General features: G+C 38.2%; 1 protein-coding gene across 1 annotated transcript; it reads left to right on the plus strand.

Annotated features, from left to right (window-relative positions):
• The first annotated feature begins 5887 nt into the window (after window positions 1-5887).
• On the plus strand, window positions 5888-14636 carry LOC103518238 (neuronal PAS domain-containing protein 4-like). The gene is made up of 2 exons (XM_008483299.3): window positions 5888-6635; window positions 14420-14636. Exons 1-2 carry the CDS (start codon window positions 6625-6627, stop codon window positions 14634-14636), a joined length of 228 nt encoding a protein of 75 aa, XP_008481521.1. The 5' UTR covers window positions 5888-6624.
• Window positions 14637-21723: the final 7087 nt, after the last annotated feature.

Below are 21723 nucleotides of genomic sequence, written 5' to 3' on the forward strand. Positions count from 1 at the left end.
AAGAGTACCTATTTGAGACAAATGTAACCGAAGGAAATTTCCTGCAAGACGGATCTCCATTCAAATTTATCCTATCCACAACAAAATTCTGGGGAAGTTTGAGACAAATGTAACCGAAGGAAATTTCCTGCAAGACGGATCTCCATTCAAATTTATCCTATCCACAACAAAATTCTGGGGAAGCATCGAAATTATTTGGTGTTATCCTTTTAAGCTTTAAGGAGTAAGCTTTCAGATTTTCATTCTTCCTCAGTTCCATCTATTGAATGTGAAAGGCAGAACTTCCCTTATGCGTACCCAAGTCTTTATCGTCCTCTCCCCTTGTCTTCCCTCCTCCACCTGTCCTCCTTACATTCTGCCTTGTCCTGAGAGACCTTGTCTACTTTTATTAAAACTTTTCAAGAATGACTTTCTTCCTCTCTTTTGCTTCGTCAAAGTATACTCTTGTCATTATTAGAAAATTTGCTTTCTACTTAATGAATTCCTGTTGAAACCATTTTCCGGGGGAACTCTTTTGATGAATATCATCATTTCTTGTGGTCTAGAATAGTTCTAGAAAGAAATCTAAACTTTATTTTTTTTCCCCATAAGGAATATTTTTTCCCTCGTTCTTTTGAATTACATCACAAACAAAAAAGATACCTCATTGTGAAAAATGTAATTAGAAAATTGAGTAAGTCTCACGAACAAATTTCAAAGGCACTGTGAGCACAAAGCTCCGAGTCTTGGTTTTGACTTGCATTCCTTGGACAAGTACTTCATGTTTACAAAAGAAAAGTATTTGCGACTCTAAAGTGTGGATTTACTGGTAGTAGTACCTCATGAGGACCTCCCTGCAACTAGACTTTAGACACAACACAAACGTTGGAGCAGGTTTTAATATGTAGTAATTAAGGTCACAGATACGGGTAAAGGCAGTAAGTTTAAAAGCCACCATGGAAGTAGGTATGTCTTTGGATATTTTTATTCAGAAAAGTTAACTTACATACCTAGTTACCTACCTATTAGCCAAAATACCTGGCTATAGGTACATACTTAGACTAGACTAGAAAACAAATTAGAAGATAACCCGACAGTTATTACAGGAGAGCCATTTGCTCTTAACGGAAATTTTTATGGTGTAATACCTAACACTGCTTCGTTCACTGTATTGTTTATTTTATTTTTTGATCTATCCAGGTTCATCAATTCCTAAGTAATGGAGAAAAAATGTAAACATTAATTAATTTTAAAATTAAAATTTGTATCTACTTGTTTGTAAGTAGACACAAATTTTAGTATTGCACTTTAAAGATAAAGAGATTAAAGTATATAGCAACTAGCAATAACCTACCTAAGAAGCTGTTGGAAATTAATAGAAAGAAGCGAAAGATACAAACAAGGCTGATTTCCCCGAAAAGTAGTTGTGATTTTTGATTGATTTACATAAAGAATCTACCTGCAATAGAAGAACTTGATAGGTACAACTTTGATAGAAAAAAGTTAAGTAAAGAAGCAGCAAGCTAAGAGGTTAAATAGATTTAATTATCAAATCGATAGCTGATAGCTAATAAAATTGCAATAGTAGGTACGTTGAAAGTAAGTATGTAGAATGTAGATGTACCAACCCACAGCCTACACATACGGACACATACAACATGGCTCAGTACTTTTGATATAATTTTCATGATTTCAAACCAGGAAGATCTGAAGTAGAACAGATAGGTAGTAGGTACTCATAGCTATCTCTGTACCTCGTTTAATTGATTGCAATAGTAGGTACGTTGAAAGTAAGTATGTAGAATGTAGATATACCAACCCACAGCCTACACATACGGACACATACAACATGGCTCAGTACTTTTGTTATAATTTTCATGATTTCAAACCAGGAAGATCTGAAGTAGAACAGATAGGTAGTAGGTACTCATAGCTATCTCTGTACCTCGTTTAATGTGCGAATGAATGCATTCACCATGTATTGAATTAGAACAGGAGGAATACATCTTACGTAATAAAAAGGACAGAGAACAGGTTTTATTTACAATCATTCAAAAGATTTAAAGAATGGTTGACCTTTCATAAAGCTATAGATTTACCAAAAATTGGGGTCTATGGTCACATTTTTTTTTTTTTTTTCTTCTTTTGAGAGAGAACACAAGGGTCATAAATGCGGTAATTTATCTATTACCTTGATCAAAAGTTTGCATCAAAAATTGGACCCGGGACACCAAATTCAAGGATCGACGTGCCTTGATTCAAGGAACCAAATATCATCAAAATCGGACCAGGCAATCTGGAGTTATAGCGGACTAAACAAACACATAAACATTCTAAACCAAATGCAAAACGGTCGAGTTAAAACGTAGACCTTCACTTCGTTCGGTCAATTTATGATGAGTTGATGATGACTCATCTATGTGAAGTCTGGCCAGATTTTCCTTTTCAAGCCATTCGAATATTATCTTGTGACTGTTGAGAAATTTCTGTTTTTGCTGAAGAAAAATAAAAATGATGGCGACGAGGTAAAACTGTTTTGTTTACTAGATTGATATACCGTTTCGTCTACTTCTTCCTATTGTCGTTAATGTTGTTGATGATGTCGGAGGTGGTACATATCCGTGGAAATGTTGGTAAGCTACCTGAGTATGATTTTCATCATGATTGGAATAGAGGAACACCAGATGCGTCCGAAAATCCCAAATCATCCGATTTGCGTCTCAACCTCTCAACCCAAAAAAAAGGTCATCCGAGTTACGTCCGCGGTACCTGAGATTGAACCTATATACTTGAGACCATAAAGTAAATAAATAAGTATATTACGAACAGGGTGACCAAAAATAACTGTATAAAAACTTCTGTGTGCTATAGGCCTGTAGGAATAACCTATGGATATGAACATGTTCTATGCTATTGTTATTATTTTTGTATACCTTTCTACATGTCGTTGTCGTCCAAATTTCACTACCGTGTAAGTCGATTTTTGGGAAAATGATTTGTTTGGCGAAATGGTTACCAAAAGGTATGTACGTATTTTTGAAATCGTATAAAAAAACAGCTCGGTAGTCAGGGCCGGATCAAGCTCATTTGGCGCCCTGTTCAACAATCGAAATGTCCCCCCCCCTACAATGGGTCTAACACCCCCCCCCTGAAAATATTGGGCCCGATTTATTTCATTTCTTTCAACCCATTTTCACTGATATAGGTGCTTCGAGCCCCTCTTAGGTATTTGCTATAAGTGAACTGCGCCGCAGGCGAAAAATTAAGTTAGCCTGCTGAAATATCCATTGACTTAACCAGTATTTTTTTTTTTAAGGAGGGTGGGTGATATCTCCACATTATTTTGTCCAAATTCAAATTTGATACGAAAAGGGGTGCATAGAATAACGCGCGCCACAGGCGAATTTTTTGAAAATTTTCCCATGGCGTAGTGGTCACTGCACTCGCCTTGCACGCGGGAGACCCGCGTTCGGTTCCCGGCGGGGTCAAGAAATTTGTATCATGCCGATAATTGATTCTGTGACTGGCTGTTGCGGGGCCCACTCAGCCTCGTGAGGAAAATCAGTAGCTATGACATATAAATGCGCATAGCGACCGGTGCCAGCATGGTAGGTAAACATTGGATTTTAGGATTATTGAGATATTGGGAAAAAATCCTACAGTGCTGCAGTGAGCACCAAAGTTGTGACTTAATAACACAAAGAAATTGCATTTACATTTTTGAAAATTTTGGTCTCCAATAGTGAGATAATCCGGCTTGTCAAAAATGGAATCTTTAGCGCCGTGGGCGAATTTTTCGATTCAGCATGTAGTCAGAGTTACTTTTTTATCGTCATTAATTTAGAAGAAAGAAAAAAAGAGACCCAGTACAAAAGTCGGACATCTTTTTTCATTTTAGTACGCAACTAGAAGGTTAAAATTGAAATAGTACGCAAGTTACCTACGAGCCCTTTTTACAAATCACAAACGTTCACAAAAACAATACAAAAAGTGAAAAAGCATTTTACATCTGTCAATAAGCAATAAGTAATCAGTTTTAGAAATAATGAGTAAGTAAAAAAATAAAATAATAATAATAATGAATTATATATATATATAAATGAAAATAGATAGACGAAGCACAAAACAATCGACTTCCTAAATCCAGTATTTCCACCCTTTTTCCAAGTAAACAAAAATAAAGTTTAAATTATTGTATGCATCTATTTATTTTCATGATTTGTTTGAGGACAGAAGGGGCTCAAGCTGGAGTAAGATTGGTATCAAGAACTATATGGCTAGCCAACCAGGTCCTAGGTGGGGGAGGGTCATTCTCACATTCCATGCCTTAAGGCACTAGTACATTCTCGCATGCTGGTGTACAGGGTATTTTAAAAGTTTTGTGATCAACATCAGGAACTGCTCTAAGAAGGTTTCAGTCTGCGAACCCATGTCCGGAATTGCTTCGTTTCCCGGTTGAAAGATGTTTAGATCCTGTTCGTCACCCTGATCGTTAGAGAGCTCAGCATTTCCTAGCTCCTAAAAAGGGCGGGGTATCGTTTTGCCCCGTGTTTCCCTATAAGTACTTAAGTATCTTTTTCCATGTCCAATGTAAGGAAATTTATTTTGTGCTATCAGATTTCCTTAGATTTTTTGATTGTTTTAAAAGATGTAGGTATTATTTCTGTTTTTAGTCCGTCCTTCCTTTATTATTACAATAGTAATAAAAAGGTATAAGGGACGGACTATTGTATTCGCTTCGGTGTCGTCTGTCTGTCACTCTGTCTGTTCCCATAGAATGACTTGTCCAAACCTAGTCGACCTATATATCAAATTAAAGGTCTTTTTACCAGGAACACGAAAATGGTGGTGCAAATTTTGTCCAGAAAACCATAAAGCCAAAAAAAATGGTTTTTGCGGGATTTTTTTCACATTTTCTCACACAAATGAGCTCTGATCTTGAAATTTGTCGCGACGACCTATGAACTCAAAGCGAGAAAGTTTCAGATAACACTTCAGTCGATCATTTAAGACCGGTTTTAGCGTCACCTATGTTAAGCTACGCCGAGAAAGGCCAATAAATGGATGGGTGACTTAAACATTATAATGGGAAGAAAGGGAGAACGGGCTCTAGTCTTGATTTTAAATCATAACATGAAAGTAAAATTAAAAAATCAATACTTTTTACTTAAGTTATATATAGCAATGGATACTTACGAGAGTATCCATTGCTATATATAACTTAGGTAAAAAGTATTTACAAAGGATGTCAAAATTAAATAAATTAATTAATAATTAAAAAATCAAATCAAGAATAATAATAAACTGAATAATTAATAAAATAGGAAAGTTATACGATAAGGTTCGTTCTCGGAACGGCTGGCTTTCTCCTATCCTGTCTTCCTCTTTTCGCTTTCGGGATGAAAAGGCCTCAGCAGTTACGGCTCACACTCAACCTTTGCTATTTCTTTAGCAAGAGAAAACTCAGACAGGTCTACTCCCTGTTTAACGTCCAATGTCTATGAACTTCTTTTTTAGACTAGATACAAAATGCAGTTTCTTTGTGTTATTATGTCACAACTTTGGTGCTCACTGCAGCATTGTAGGATTTTTCCCAATATCTCAATAATCCTAAAAGGCCAAGTCTGCATTACCCGTTTTTCTTGTCTGCTGAAAATGGCTGGAAATTCTGAATCTCAATTCCTTCAACCTTCTCTCAATTTCAACTTGGCATTGTTTTTCAGTTTATTTTCATGTGAATAATAAATGCAAATGCAGTTTCTTTGTGTTATTATGTCAGAACTTGGGTGCTCACTGCAGCATTGTAGGATTTTCCCAATATCTCAATAATCCTAAAATCCAATGTTTACCTACCATGCTGGCACCGGAAGGTAGCTCAGGGACGCAACTCGGATGATAAATTTCAGAAATGGGATCCAAATCGGACGGACGCAACTCGGATATCACAGTCCCTTATCACTTCCCTTAAGTATATATTTTTTCATAAAATGTTGTTCTGTGTCTGGGTATATCTACTAATCCTTTAATATTGTCCTTTAATATGCAACACGAAACTTTGGTTACCATCGATGCTGCCGTTGGCGGTGATTTGGCTCTACTGACTAAATCAGCTGTGCACAAACTGCGGCCCGCCAACTCCTTTTGTGCGGCCCGCGAGCTCATCCAATTTTCAAGGAAAAAATAAAAAATGCGGAAGAAAACAAAATGTGTTGTTATTCCGGATTTGATCTACAACCTATTTTTCAAAAATTTCGCCTGCGGCGCGGCCCTCTACTATATTTTGCTCCTTTGAGAGTTCAGCTGTAATGTGGAAAAAAAAGTGTTATTTTTTTGGTACCTGTTGGTAAGTTTTCAGGGGTGGCAAGTGTTTTTTTTTAAACACCCTGTATACACTGCGTGCTGAGGGCAGAACTTGGAGAGCACTATTATAATATGTATTATTATTTTTCTGGTAGGCTTTCCTGAAAAGCGTGACGTTTTCTTCTGTTTTGTTAAGTTTTATTTTATTATTATTAATTTATTATTATTTTTGTGGACAATGTGTTTGAAGAGATTCCCTGAATGACATGACATCAGTTATTCTAGATGGGGCATAACCCTAACTACTAGCTTCATCAATATCACCAACCCAAAGAATTCAACAAAATGTTTACCAGGTAAGATTTTATTATTATTATTACTATTACTATTACTATTACTATTACTATTACTATTACTATTACTATTACTATTACTATTACTATTACTATTACTCTACGCCATGGGAGCTGACCATGTGAAGACCTACCATCCTGCCAAATTTCAAGTTTCTACAACATCGGGAAGTGCTTCATGATTTTGATGAGTGAATCAGTCGTAAAAAAAGCGATTTTCAAGCCGTTCTTTCTACCCCGGAATTTCGCAGACCTAATAAGGAAGTATGGGTTACATATGGTCCAAATTTCATGACATTATGTAGAAAATTAACGGAGTTATGATAGGGGTGAAAATGCGACGAAATGTTTCGTGTAATATAACACACTGGCGTGCTCAGGCCGGAACTTAGCCTGGCGCACTGCCGTGCGCCTAGATTATTTTATCAACTACCATACCGGGTTTCGCCAGTTACGGCATCTTCAGTGGTATAATACCACTGGTAGTGGTATAATGGTATAATACCACTGAAGATGCCGTTACTGGCGAAACCCGGTATGGTAGTTAATAAAATAATATTGTAAAAAAAAAAAACGATCTGTTTTCATTTTCCCCTATTGATTTTAATTTGTTTTACCAAGTGTTGTGTATTACCTTGAAAGTTCTAACTTTTCAATATTATTTACTTATTGGGGGACAGCTCAGATTCACTCAGATTTTTCGGACACATTCAGATTTCAGATTTTTCACGGATTTTTTCTCTCGGACATTTGCTTCATTTATCGGAACCTTTCTTTGGATATTATTATTATTTTGTTCAATGTTCTCATTTATTTATTTTTAAATGGCATTTTACAGATACATCTATGGGCTAACAAAGCAAACATAGATGTCAGTATGTAGGGAAGGTGAAATATCTTCAGGTGCTGATAAATTTTCTGACGATGCGACATGTTTCCAGCAAGACATTCTTCTGTACTTTCTGTATGATATAATGAGGAAGTTGTATCTTCTTAATGTGCTCGTACAGACTGGGATGAATTAATCCATTTGTGGATAAACAACTGGCACAATTTCAACTTTGTGGCATAAAAAAGACCCTACCAAGTCGTTCCTCCCAAAAGAAATCAAGTGCCCACAAAAAATAAACAAAAGTCCATCCCACCCCAAAAAAGATGAGAAATCAATTTTGTACCCCGCCTTTTATTCACTTCATAATTTGTGTGCTCCTCCTTCACGTAGTACCTACCTTTCTTTCCCCTCCGTGGGCGCCGCCCAGTGCAACTTTTGCCGATTTTGAGATTTTTCCCTTTACTTACTCATCAAGACCTACCATCCTGCCAAATTTCAAGTTTCTAGGACATCGGGAAGTGCCTCTAATATTACGGCTGAGTACGAGTTGGTTCCCAACTGGGAAAAAAGAAAAAACGTATTAGTTGGTTCCGGTTGGAAAAAGGTTTGTATGAATTGGTTCCCTGATACCTGCCCTGATTAAATGATTTTTTTCCTCTCATTGACAGTCGTAAAATAAGCGATTTTCAAACCGTTTTTTCTACCCCTTCCGGTAAAGCTAGAACTTCGGAATTTCGCAGGTATAATAAGAAAGTATAGGTTAACATATGGTCCAAATTTCGTGACATTACATTGAAAATTGACGGAGTTATGATAGGGGTAAAAATGCGTCGAAATGTTTCGTGTAATATACACACTGGCGTGCTCAGGCCGGAACTTGGCCTGGCGCACTGCCGTGCGCCTAGATCTGCTCTAGAGCCCCTCGAATGTTGGGTTTTATTAACCGAACCACTAAGGACTTTCGTGATGTTCTTCCAATAAAAGTTCTATATTGTTCTCTAGTGCGCGGCATTCTGGAATTTTCTTCAAGTGTTTGGAATCCATCATATGCGTACCACTCCTCCAATATAGAACGCATACAAAATCGTGCTCTTCGAATCATGAGTTACAGGCTAAACACACCAAACGCTTCCTATTCCTCTCTCCAATCCACTCTAGAACTCTTACCTCTATCCACCAGACGTACTCTCTATGATGTCATCATGTTCTTCAATATTATCCACTCAAAAGTTGACACTCCTGGGCTATTGGCTGCAATAAATCTTAATGTTCCTACCCGAACCTCCAGAACACCTTTTCCCTTTTCTCGTTTTTATGCCACGAAGTGGTATTTTTTTGGGGGGATCTCATAACTTTTTGCAGAAACTTACCATAATATGACGTATGAGCGTAGCGCAACAAAGTACAAAGGCAATAGGCATAGTAACATCGTTTGGTAAGGTTTGGTGAGTTTGGGTTATTTCTGAGTGAAAAACACCATAGTAATTTTTTGTGTAAGCTTTAGTATGTTCGGGTCGTTTCCGACTGAAAAAATACCATAATAACATCATTATGTAAGTTTTAGTAAGTTCGGGTCATTCCCGAGTTAAAAATACCATAGTGACATTATTGAGTAAGATTTGGTAAGTTCCGATAATTTCCGAGTGAAAATGCCATAGTAACATCATTGGGTAAGTTTTAGTAAGTTCCGACCATTTCCGAGTGAAAATGCCGTAATAACATCATTGTACCGCCAACCGCAGCACCTAGTTTAACAAAACGTTTTGTGTTGCATACTTGTCACATTTGTGAACTACATACCAAATTTCAAGTCTCTAGCTTATACCGTTCCCGAGATATTGTAAAATAATAACATCATTGGGTAAGTTTCTATCATTTCCGAGTGAAAAATTAAATAATAACATCATTGGGTAAGTTTTGGTAAGTTCCGACCATTTTCGAGTGAAAATGCCGTAATAACATCATTGGGTAAGTTTTGGTAAGTTCCGAACATTTCCGAGTGAAAAATTAAATAATAACATCATTGAGTAAGTTTTGGTAAGTTCTGATCATTTCCGAGTGAAATACATCATAGTAGGTAACATAATTGGTTAACTTTCATGTAGCTGGTCCTAACCAACTTTGGATATTATCATATTATGTATCTCCTCATCAGGTAAAACCCGGCATTTTAGAAGAAAAACAGAAAAGGCAAAATACGCCCTTTGTCACTGTCCTCAATTGTCTTTTGAAATCAGAAATGATATCTGTTCAGTTTTAATGTTTCATTATGGTAATACATAAATTTGAAATTTCCCAGACTTGAAAGAGTTGATAATGTTGATATATTTCATTTCCTTGTATACCGTTTGATAAACTGGTAATATTGTGGGTTGGGTAGGGTGTTCTACCCATTATGGAGTACCTATGTTATACTTTCAGTGTTAGAACATCGGCATTCTGCGGGTAATACTTGTGAATCCCGCAAAATCCCACGCGGAATTGGTCACATCCCGCGGGATTCAAAAGCCTGCGGGATTGCTATCCCTACACACGTAGCACTGGTCCTACGGCCTAACCAACTTTTAAAACTACCTATCACCTTATCAGTTAAAAACCAACATTATGAGAAGAAAATCACTCTTTTATCAAATTTAAGGCCGAAGGCCACCACCAGAAATCTTGGGCAAGTTGAAATCTCTGAATGTCCATAAAGGATCTGGCCCAGACGGTATACCCAATCGGTTTCTCAAGGAATGTCGTTTCTCTTTAGCTTTTCCCTTGTTTCTACTCTTTAACCAGTCTTTGAGTCAGGGTGCTTTCCCCCGTCTTTGGAAAAAGTGCTTCATCTCTCCTATTCCTAAGCGTGGTGTTTCCAAAACTGTTGTGACTAACTATCGACCCATTGCAATCCTGTCAGCTGTTCCTAAAATATTCGAGTCTTTGGTTCTTGACAAACTTCTTCCCTTATTCTTACCGTTTCTATTATTACTGGATACTAGGTATTTGTGTTTTTCTACTCCGACTCGAGTTTCGCCTATCTTATAGGCATCTTCATGGGAAATGCCTATAAGATAGATGCCTATAAGATTTCCCATGAAGATGCCTATAAGATAGGCGAAACTCGAGTCGGAGTAGAAAAACACAAATACCTAGTATCCAGTAATAATAGAAACGGTAAGAATAATGTTAATACATAGGATGTCTAATATAAACCTAACAAATAATCGCCAAACTTCTTCCCTTTATTCATCATAGTATCATTCCTCATCAGCACGGCTTCATTCCTGGCAAATCTGTTTCCACCAATCTTCTTGAATATTCTAATTTCATCTCTTCCAACCTCTCTTCTGGAACTCAAGTTGACTCCATCTATCTCGACCTCACCAAGGCATTTGACCGGGTAAACCATAAGGTTCTCCTGAGCAAACTTCGTGGCCATGGAATTGAGGGGACTCTGTTGGAATGGTTTGCAAGTTATCTCTCTGGAAGAATATGTTTTGTTCGTGTAGGATCATCTTTTTCTTCGCCTTTCTCTTCTGTTTCAGGGGTCCCCCAAGGATCTCATCTAGCTCCTATACTTTTCCTACTATTCATAAATGATGTCCCAAAATGCCTTTCAGATCTTGATGTTTCTCTTCTTCTCTTCGCTGACGACATTAAACTATTCAAGGCAATCAAATCATTCTCTGACCATCTTGCCCTCCAAAATGCCCTGGTCGCCCTCAACCAATGGTTGTCCACCAATCTCCTTGACGTCAACCCCTCAAAGTGCAATGTCATCACCTTCAGTCGTTCCCGCTCACCTTCCATACATTCCTACTTCATAAACCTTACCGAAATCCCCCGTTCTGAATGCTTAAGAGATCTCGGAGTTCTATTCGACAAGATGTCTTTTCTTCCGCATGTAAATCTGATCTGCTCTAGAGCCTCTCGAATGTTGGGTTTTATTAACCGAACCACTAAGGACTTTCGTGATGTTCTCTCTAGAGCCCCTCGAATGTTGGGTTTTATTAACCGAACCACTAAGGACTTTCGTGATGTTCTTCCAATAAAAGTTCTATATTGTTCTCTAGTGCGCGGCATTCTGAAATTTTCTTCAAGTGTTTGGAATCCATCATATGCGTACCACTCCTCCAATATAGAACGCATACAAAATCGTGCTCTTCGAATCATGAGTCACGGAAAATTTTCAAAAGCTCGCAAATACAGTCGAAGGGACCGACAATTTTTTCCCACTTATCCAGGTTTCCCAGTTAAACAAGTGACCTACTTAGAGAGATTGCCATGAAGGGGCCACGATTTTTTTCCCAGTTATCCCAGGTTTCCCATTTAGACGAGTCCCACTTAGACAGGTTCGACTGTAGCTACGTAATAAGGAAATCTGTACCTAATACTAATGATGTGTAAAAACACACTTAGAAAAAATCTGGTGTGAACATCACACGACTTTCCTTATCCTATTAAATGATGCTTATTTGAGTGTTCTTTTACCCTAACTTTTACAATTATGGCCTTGGGAGAAATTTCAGTTTTTTTTTTTCTTTTTTCAAATATGTGTTCTACAAAAGTAATAAAAAGTCGTGTGAAGAACGCCAGTTTTCTTTCTTTTTTCTTTTTTTTTTTGTACAGATTTTTCCTTGTTCTGATTTCAGTGTTCAAACGAAATGATCTATCCTTGCTTCACCACCATCATTTCCATCAAATTCATCAACCTATAACAACTCCTAACATCGGTTTTTCAAAAGTAAGTACATCGGTATCTACAAAAAGTAAGTACCTACTCATGCATTCTCACTTTCCACATCCTATAGGAAAGAAAGTATACCTACTTTAATTTCAGATTTTCTTTCAATTTCGAACATTCTTTCAAGCTGTGGTTTTCTACATTGAAAACCCTGCCATGTCATAGCCGTTCAAGATAATTAGATACTTCAAGTCATCAAGTCTAATAAACTAATAATTGAGGTGTCTCATGTGAGAGATAATTAGTTATAAATAAATTTATCATATAGATAAAAATAATAATAATCGTATTCTCTTTTCCGGGATAAAGTTAATTTTTACGTAGATATCACGCCGCAAAATTTGCCCGCGAAAAAAATGCAATTCAAAAAATCGAACTTGGCAACAGGGCAACACTGGCGTGTGACGCATTACATGGATATCGCGCAAATTTTAATATACTACTTTACTACTATTTCTCCCTCACAACTTATCTAGGAGAGTGGCCGAGTGGTCAAGGAGCTCGTCAAACCACTATAAAGTAGGAGGGCTCAGGTTCAAATCTCATAGCGACCTTTTGTTTTTTCTTTTTTTTTCTTCTTTCTTCATTTTGGGACTTTTTTATTTACTTTCTATTCTATCACTCATCCAGATATCAACCAAGGTCAATGTTGCTTCGGACTTGGAAAAAAATTCGAAAAAAAAATCAATTTTTTTTTTTTTTATATATATATATACTTTATATGATCTAGGCGCACGGTAGTGCGCCAGGCCTCTCACTCCTTTTTTCTAAGTGTGCATTTACACATCATTAGTAGGTACAGATCCAGTGGCGTAGCGTGGTCTAAATTCAAGTGTAGGACCTTGTAGGGCTCATGCACAAGTCTACCAAGTCCCATCACAGTAGGTACATGCCATTAATATTTATGGGCATTAGAGTGAACTTTTGACTTGTATGGCCGCCATACACACCATACATACACGCTACGCCACTGTACAGATCTCCTTATTACCTAGCTATTTGCGAGCTTTTGAAAATTTTCCGTGGGCTGTTGTTGATGTTTTTGTAGTTGTAGTTGTTGTTGGTGTTGTTGGTGTTGGTGTTGTTGGTGTTGGTGTTGTTGGTGTTGGTGTTGGTGTTGTTGGTGTTGGTGTTGTTGGTGTTGGTGTTGTTGGTGTTGGTGGTGTTGGTGTTGGTGGTGTTGGTGGTGTTGGTGGTGTTGGTGGTGTTGGTGGTGTTGGTGGTGTTGGTGGTGTTGGTGGTGTTGGTGGTGTTGGTGGTGTTGGTGGTGTTGGTGGTGTTGGTGGTGTTGGTGGTGTTGGTGGTGTACCTTACCGAAATACCCCGTTCTGAATGCTTAAGAGATCTCGGAGTTCTATTCGACAACAAGATGTCTTTTCTTCCGCATGTTAATTTGAACACAAATGTGAAAAAAAGGCCAAGTTCCTATCCAAAAATGTCGGCCCTTAAAAGTGGTGAGATCAGAAAATTAAGGGCCAAGTGCAAGTCTGCATTCTCAATTTTTCGTGTCTGCTGAAAATGCTGGATCTCAATTCCTTCAACCTTCTCTCAATTTCAACTTGGCAATGTTCCACCTATTTGGACACTTTTTGTGAATTTCAGTTATTTTAAAAACCTATATTGTTACAATTGTGTATTTCCAAAACGGTTTTTATTCCATTTTTTTCCACCAACTGTGGGGAAATTTGTCTTCTTAAAAACGCTTCCACACTCTGTCATCCACTCCATTTCCCCACAAACGTCTGCACGTATGTATTGTAATTCTGAGGAACTTTTCCGTATAAGTTCTTAATTGAGATATTGTATAGTGGTACATCTACCTAGTTTTCCAATTCCTACGTAAAAAGTTGTGAAAAAATCCAAATCCGAAATCAAAGCCCCGAAAAAGTATTCTTAAAAGGTGAGCTATCTCCCTGGCCGAGTGGGTATGACACTAGGCTTGCACGCCAGAGGTCCCAGGTTCGATTCCCGGTGGGGTGTGGGGTCGAATGTTTTCGGCTCTATGTTTAGAGTTCGGGGTGCATTCAGCCTCGTGAGGACGACACTAACACCACCTGTGGCGTATAATACGAGTATCTCTTAGTAGCGCTGTCAAACTGTTTTGACTTGGCGGGGTGTAGCCTTTATTCCTACTTTGCCTTCCATTCTGATCATAGCGACCTGGCACCTTTAGATTGCACATTCTCAAGATATTTATTTATTCATTATTATTATTATTATTATTTTCAGATTCGATGCTAGCAAGTCTACAAAAGGAGCAAGCAAATTACGTCGAGACTTGATAAATGCCGAGATAGCCAATCTACGGGACCTGCTGCCACTGCCTCCATCGACCCGACAGAGGCTATCACAGTTACAGCTAATGGCACTGGTCTGCGTGTATGTAAGGAAAGCCAACTATTTTCAACAAGGTAAGGATGCGGACGTTTTGAATGTTAGTAGATAAGGGTTCACCCATACAGGGTGCGGTATGCTATAGGCCTATAGTCTATATAGCTATAGGAGCAAACTATGAACATGAACGCTATTACTATTATTTTTTACTTGTCTTCTGTGTTTAACCTAACTCTATAATAACACTGGTCACTGCTCATATTGTGAAAGCTCTTTTTTGCGTTTAACCTAACCCTATAATTACACTGGTCACGGCTCATTTTTGACAGCTCCTTTTATAGCAACATTCCATTGACGTAACTTCTGAACAAGTACCGTTAGATTTTCAACGTTATCGATTGTAGGTACCTACATGATGATTATTGATGAAAGCTGAAAAAAGCTGTGTACAATATTTTTTCGTCACCCTGTACGAGTAAACGTATGTACATGTCTACATGTATGCCTTCAAAGTTGGATAAGTATACAGGGTGTTTAAAAAAAAGTTGTCACCCCTGAAAACTCGAGAACCGTTTGGAATTCGGGAAAATCCGAAAACACGTTTTTTTTTTTTTTTTTTTTTTCAGGGAAACTATTTTAAGGGGATCTCAATTTTTCGGCACCATCAGGGGCGGTCCCAGGGGGGTCAACTTTAAAATCTTAAATAGAAACCCCCTACTTGTAATGCATTTTAAAGAATGTAGTATTTTGGTACAAGTTTGAGCTCAATCCGACAAACAGGGCCGGAGTCATGGCCTATTCAAATTTTATTTTTTCCATATTCTCTTGCCAATAGAGGAAGCAGCAAAAATGGGAAATTCATATTGATTGGTGATTTGTGTTTCAAATAGGTCCCACTGTTCATATTGAAATTCAGACCCAAAAATGCCAGCCTAGTTAGCTTAGTTGGTAGTGCGTCTGCCTTGTAAGCGCTAGGCCGCGGGTTCGATTCCCGCCCGGGGCGGATTCACATTTGTGTTTTTGTGGAGTTCCTTATTACACGGGGAGAATTTTAAGATAGAAAATTTTCCACCAAAAATCGGCCGCCGTAGACGGCTCAGGCTTGAGACTTGGGCTCGTGACTAGTAAAAAAAAAAGTTCAATTTTTGAACATTTTGAACGATCCCTTATTACGTACATGGGGAGTATTTTGAGATAGAAAAATTTCCACCAAAAATCGGCCGCCATAGGACCCATAAGCGGCTGGGGACAAGACTATTAAATAATAATGTTTACTTTATCTAAACAAAAGTTGATCAAAGGTAGTCAAAGTAAAAAAAAAATGTCAAAATTTTTCCCAAAAGCCGCCTATGGCCGATTTTTGGACGAAAATTTTCTATCTTGAAATACTCCCCATGTAATAAGGGATCGTTTAAAATGTTCAAAATTGATTTTTTTTTTTTTTTTTTTTTTATTTTTAACGACATTCATAATCGACAGCGTTTTAGAGATCAAATCAAAACGTGCAGTTTCCAACCACTTACTACTGCCCCTACAGTACGACCAGCAAGCAAATGGTCACAAGAGAGGAAAGAAGCACATTCTATCAAAATGAAAAATTACTGGCAAAGATCGATCTTAAAATACTCCCCGTGTAATAAGGAATCATTTAAAGTATCAAAAAATTGGATTTTTTTTTCGAATTTTTTTCTAAGTCCGAAGCAACATTGACTTTGGTTGATATCTGGATGAGTGACTGTCCGATTTTTACCAATTGGACCTTGGACCATACCGAGATAGCATACCAAATTTCATCGCTCTACGATATTTTGTATACCACCTTTTCCCATTTAAACCTGTAGTACGTACTTACATACGTACGTACATACGTACGTACATACGTACAGACCTAAAATGGGCTAAAAACCACTTTTTTGACATCAGGGGATCCCAAAACGGATATTTCCAACCATTTCCCGATTTTGAAAATTTGTACCGATTAAAACGGGAACTGGTAACAATGATAAGGAATTAAGGATATCCACAGCCTTGATTCCTACGCGCATGGGTTAGCGATATGTAGGTATGACGTCAGACGCCGATACAGTGTTGCCGCTACGAGTCAAATGACTCGGTCCGGATGCGCCGGGTTTCTATCGTCGTATCTTCGAAACTACTGTACGGATTAGGTAGGTACCTACTTACATATCTGGACATTTCTATTCATTTTCATTAGCATGGTTTGTTTATTTTCTCTTGAGAAGGAACTAGGCTATGGTCGGTTTTCCGTTGTGAATGGTGAAACAAACAAAATAATATTAAGTTCTCGGACCGATAGGTAAACCGAGAGAAAATCTTCGAGTTGAAACTTAGACCTCCCTTTGTCCGATCAATGAGTTGGTCAGATCCGTACCTCAGTGGTACTCGCAGGTATCTACTTCCAGTACAAAGACCAAACGGCAACACAGCGCTAATCCGAAGGCATACCCAAATTCATTAGCATGGTTTGTTTATTTTCTCTTGAGAAGGAACCTACTATGGTCGGTTTTCCGTTGTGAATGGTGAAACAAACAAAATAATATTAAGTTCTCAGACCGATAGGTAAACCGAGAGAAAATCTTCGAGTAAAAACTTAGACCTCCCTCCCTTTGTCCGATCAATAAGTTGGTAAGATCCTCAGTGGTACTCGCAGGTATCTACTTCCAGTACAAAGACCAAACGGCAACACAGCGCTAATCCGAAGGCATACCCAAGATACCTTGGAGCAGTTCTAGATGACCTACTTTCTGATATACCAGTCTCGGCCAAATAGAGGCAATAGAACTTCGGGTCCATATGAAGTGCTGGCAGTAGGCTGTAGACACAATGGTAGGAACCTGCCTACCTGCCTTGTACGAGATAATTAACAAAATTATAGCTGAGTAGTGAGTATTCTACGTTGGTATAATTTGCTATCAGCATGGAAATAGCGAAATAGCATACAAGTTGACTAGGGGAGCTCGCTTAAGTTCCATTCAAAATTTTAATATTGGGACTGAATTTCAATACCTATGAATCATTAGTGGGACCTATTCGAAGCACAAATAATCAATAAATTTATATGAATTTCCCATTTTTGGTACTTCCTCTATTAGCAAGAGAAAATGGAAAAATAAAATTTGAATAGGCCATAACTCCGGCCCTGTTTGTCAGATTGAGCACAAACTTGTACCAAAGTACTACGTTCTTTAAGACCTTTGATATGATGTATCACAAGCAAGAGGTTCCTATTTAAGATGTCAAAGTTGACCACCATGGGGCTGATAGTGCCGAAAAATAGAGATCCCTTAAAAATCCACTCATCCAGATATCAACCAAAATCAATGTTGCTTAGGACTTTCGAAAAAAAAAATCCAATTTTTTGATACTTTATATTGTTGCGCGTTTGGGGGTTCGCAAAAGGATAACTAAAAAGGTTAGAATTGTTTCGGAAAAGAAAAGTAACACTTTAATTAAATTACTGAATAAACACTATTACAAAGTTCAATGTCTAATTACTAAAAGTCACTTAACAAGTACAAAATCGCTTACTAAAATCACGGGACTAAACGCACACAAATCGCTTTTGAAACAAACACAGGTCTAAATCGCACAAAGAACTATCACAAGACTGACTTAATTATTTCAAAGCTACTCATTTTATAGGTCTCACTTAGGCTTGAGGAAGCATCCAGAATGCTCCCAAAGATCCGAGTAATGTGTAGAAAAGTCCCAGTGACCTTGTAAAGTCTAGAAAATTCTTAACCAATTTACCAATCAGAGTTCACCAAAGCGGGGAAAAACAGGGGTTACCAAAATAGGAACTCAAGGGGTTCTTAAATCTAAATTAACTATGCTAACTACCTATCTACTTCACTACCCCCCTCCCTAGCACTGTTCGTCCCGAACAGGAATCAATCGGGATCTAAATAAGGTGCTAGTCTATCTAGGTGAACAACCTTGAACTTACCCCTAGAACCTTTTTGAATCCTGTAAACTACATCATTAATTCTTGTAACTACATTGTAAGGCCCTTCCCAATTTTGTTGTAACTTTGGACTTCGTCCTTTTCGTCTCTTAGGATTATACAACCATACCTGATCATCTACCTGAAAACCTACTGAATTACATAACAGGTCATATCTAGTTTTCATTCTATCAGATGACAATTTCAGTTTCTCACGGGTCTTCTCGTGTACACTCCGAAGGTCCTCCCGAAGTTCAGCCACATAGGCTGCGGATTCTACTCTTGTATTGTGTCACAGGGCGGTGTCCCAAACCTCAACTCGCTGGGTAAAAGCATCTCCTTGCCAAATATCACCACAGCAGGCGAGTGTCCAGTGCTGTTGCGAATTGCAGAGCGATACGCCATCAGGAACAGAGGAATGTGTTTGTCCCATTCTCGTTGATGTTCGTCCACAACCTTTTTCAAATGTTCGAACAACGTTCGATTGAACCGTTCTACCATTCCGTCAGACTGAGGGTGCAGCGGGGTTGTCCTTGATAAGGCAATTCGCCACTCTTGTCGCTTCTTGGTTAGGGATCGCATACGCTTCTGGCCATTTGCTGAAGTAGTCCATGACGACGAGTATGTAGCGGTTCCCTTCGTTAGACACAGGGAACGGTCCGGCGATATCCATCGCCACTCTCTCGAACGGGGCGCCCTTATGACACGGGGAGTATTTTAAGATAGAAAATTTTTTAACAAAAATCGGCCGCGGTAGGCGGCTTAGGTTCGTGACTTGGAAAATATATAAAAAAAAATCAATTTTTAACATTTTAAACGATACCTTATTACATGGGGAGTATTTGAGATAGAAATTTTTCGACCAAAAATCGGCCGCCGTAGGCGGCTATGGCGGGGGTAACTAAAAAACTGCCATAGTATGACGTATGAGCGTAGCGCAACAAAGTACAAGGGCAATAGGTATAGTAACATCATTTGATAAGGTTTGGTGAGTTTGGGTTATGTCTGAGTGAAGAACACCATAGTAATATACCTATTTGGGAAAGTTTTAGTGTTCGGGTCGTTTCCAAGTGAAAAAATACCATAATAACTTCATTGGGTAATTTAGTAAGTTTCGATCAATTCCGAGTGAAAAATGCCATAATAACATCATTCTTTAGTAAAATGCCTGCTTTTAGTGATAGATCTGTTTTCAAGAATAAATGCGGCCTTCGGCCACTGCCAAGGCCCGTTTACTTCGTTTCGTTAATACATAAAAGGCAATGCGGCCTCCGGCAAGGCCGGCTATGTAAGTTGAGTTAAAAGTAAATATAATGCGGCCTTCGGCCGCTGTTTTTTAATAATGCGCCGAGCGTTCAAAAAGTCTTGGAACCCCTGAATATTTTTTGAATGGCTAGAGATGAGAAGCTGAAATTTGGGGTAGTGTTTTATCTTTTAAAATGCAACTTTTTGAAGTAGTTGCCAAATTTTGGCCGGAGCCAGGGTCGGTTCCAGGAAGGTCAACTTCAAAATCTTAAAAAGGAACCCCCTGATTGTGATACATCAAATTAAAGTCTTTAAAAAACATAGTACTTTGATATAGGATTGAGCTCGATCCAACAACCAGGGCCGGAGTTATGGCCTATTCAATTTTCAATTTTTCCATGGTCTTTCGTCAATAGGGGAAGCATCTAAAATGGGAAATTCATTTTGATAATAAGTGATTTGTGCTTCAAATAGGTCCCACTAATGATTCATTTGGAAATCCAGACCCAAAAATTATTAAAAACATCCATTTTCACCCCCCGGAGGCCATTAGGGCCGAAAGTTTAGATTTCATTCTTGGGTCTGAATTTCAAGATGAATCAACAGTGGGACTTATTTGAAGATTTTGAAGCACAAATCACTTATTATCAAAATGAATTTCCCATTTTAGGTGCTTCCCCCATTGACGGAGTAACACGAAAAAAAATTAAAAAAAAAAAATATAATAAAAATGAATAGGCTCTAACTCCGGCCCTGGTTGTTTTTTTAAGGCCTTTAATTTGACATATCACAATCAGGGGGTTCCTATTTAAGATTTTGAAGTTGATCCCCCTGGAACCGACCGAAATTTGGCAACTACTTCAAAAAGTTGCATTTTAAAATATAAAACACTAACCCAAATTTCAGATTCTCATCTTTAGCCATTCAAAAAATATTCAGGGGTTCCAAGACTTTTCGAATGCTCTGTATATGTGTATAAATAAACTCGCACTCTGTATATGTATATGTGTACACCCCTGAGGGCTTCGCGTGTTGGCTACACGGGGTTGCGTATACGGTCGCGCTGCGCGCTCCCGGGCTTCACCCCTGAGACCAAGTATCGTCCCTGAATCTTGTTTCGAAGAAATGAAAACAGAAAACTAAAAGCGAGAGAAAAATAGTAAACGTAGGAAAAGTTTTGCTGGCTTCAAAATGTGTTCCCCGTGTATTTCTTATGGGGAACTAAAAAACGTCTATATCTTGGGAACGGTTTCGAATTTCGGGAGTTTCCGATTTTTCTGGTTATGTGGGAGGAAAGTGGCATCGAATGGTGAAAACCGCATCCTCCCAAACTCTTTATTCAAGTACCTATACCTATAAGTGGGGTATGTCAAATTCCCCTATAATGGTTTTCGATTTCAGGCATTAAGTGGCTTCCTGATGATGATGACACAGAATGGAAAGCTCCTTTACATATCAGATAATGCGGCAGAATATCTCGGTCATTCTATGGTAAGTCCTCGGTCCCTCTCCTTTAGTTATTCCAAAAACCAACTTTTACAAACTTGATATTAGATGCGTTTTGGATTTGATTAAGTTTTTCTCCCCATCCTTGGTTGTAGGAACAACGGAACAGAACTTCCGTTTTTAGTCCGTCCTTCCTTTATTATTACAATAGTAAATGTGAAGTAAATTTTCGACCAATGTGAAGACATCATAACAACAATGAGGAAGCGTCGGCTGATGTTCTTCGGTCACCTAGAAAGAATGAATCCTGCAAGATTTACCCATCGTCTTCATAATTCTATTTCCAATAAAAAATCCTATTCAAAATGGACTCAGCAGGTGAAAAAGGACTTACAAGAAAGTCTAATTCCTCTAGACCAGTGTTTCTTAATTAGTTTGGCCCGCGGAACCCTTTTCAAAAGGTGAACATCTTTGCGGAACCCTGAACTTTCAAGATTCTGTAAAAATTGTGTATAATGTTGTAACAATCACAATAAAATAAAAT

This window comes from Diaphorina citri, unplaced genomic scaffold, assembly GCF_000475195.1.
Source record: "Diaphorina citri unplaced genomic scaffold, Diaci psyllid genome assembly version 1.1 scaffold2127, whole genome shotgun sequence".
NCBI lineage: Eukaryota > Metazoa > Arthropoda > Insecta > Hemiptera > Psyllidae > Diaphorina > Diaphorina citri.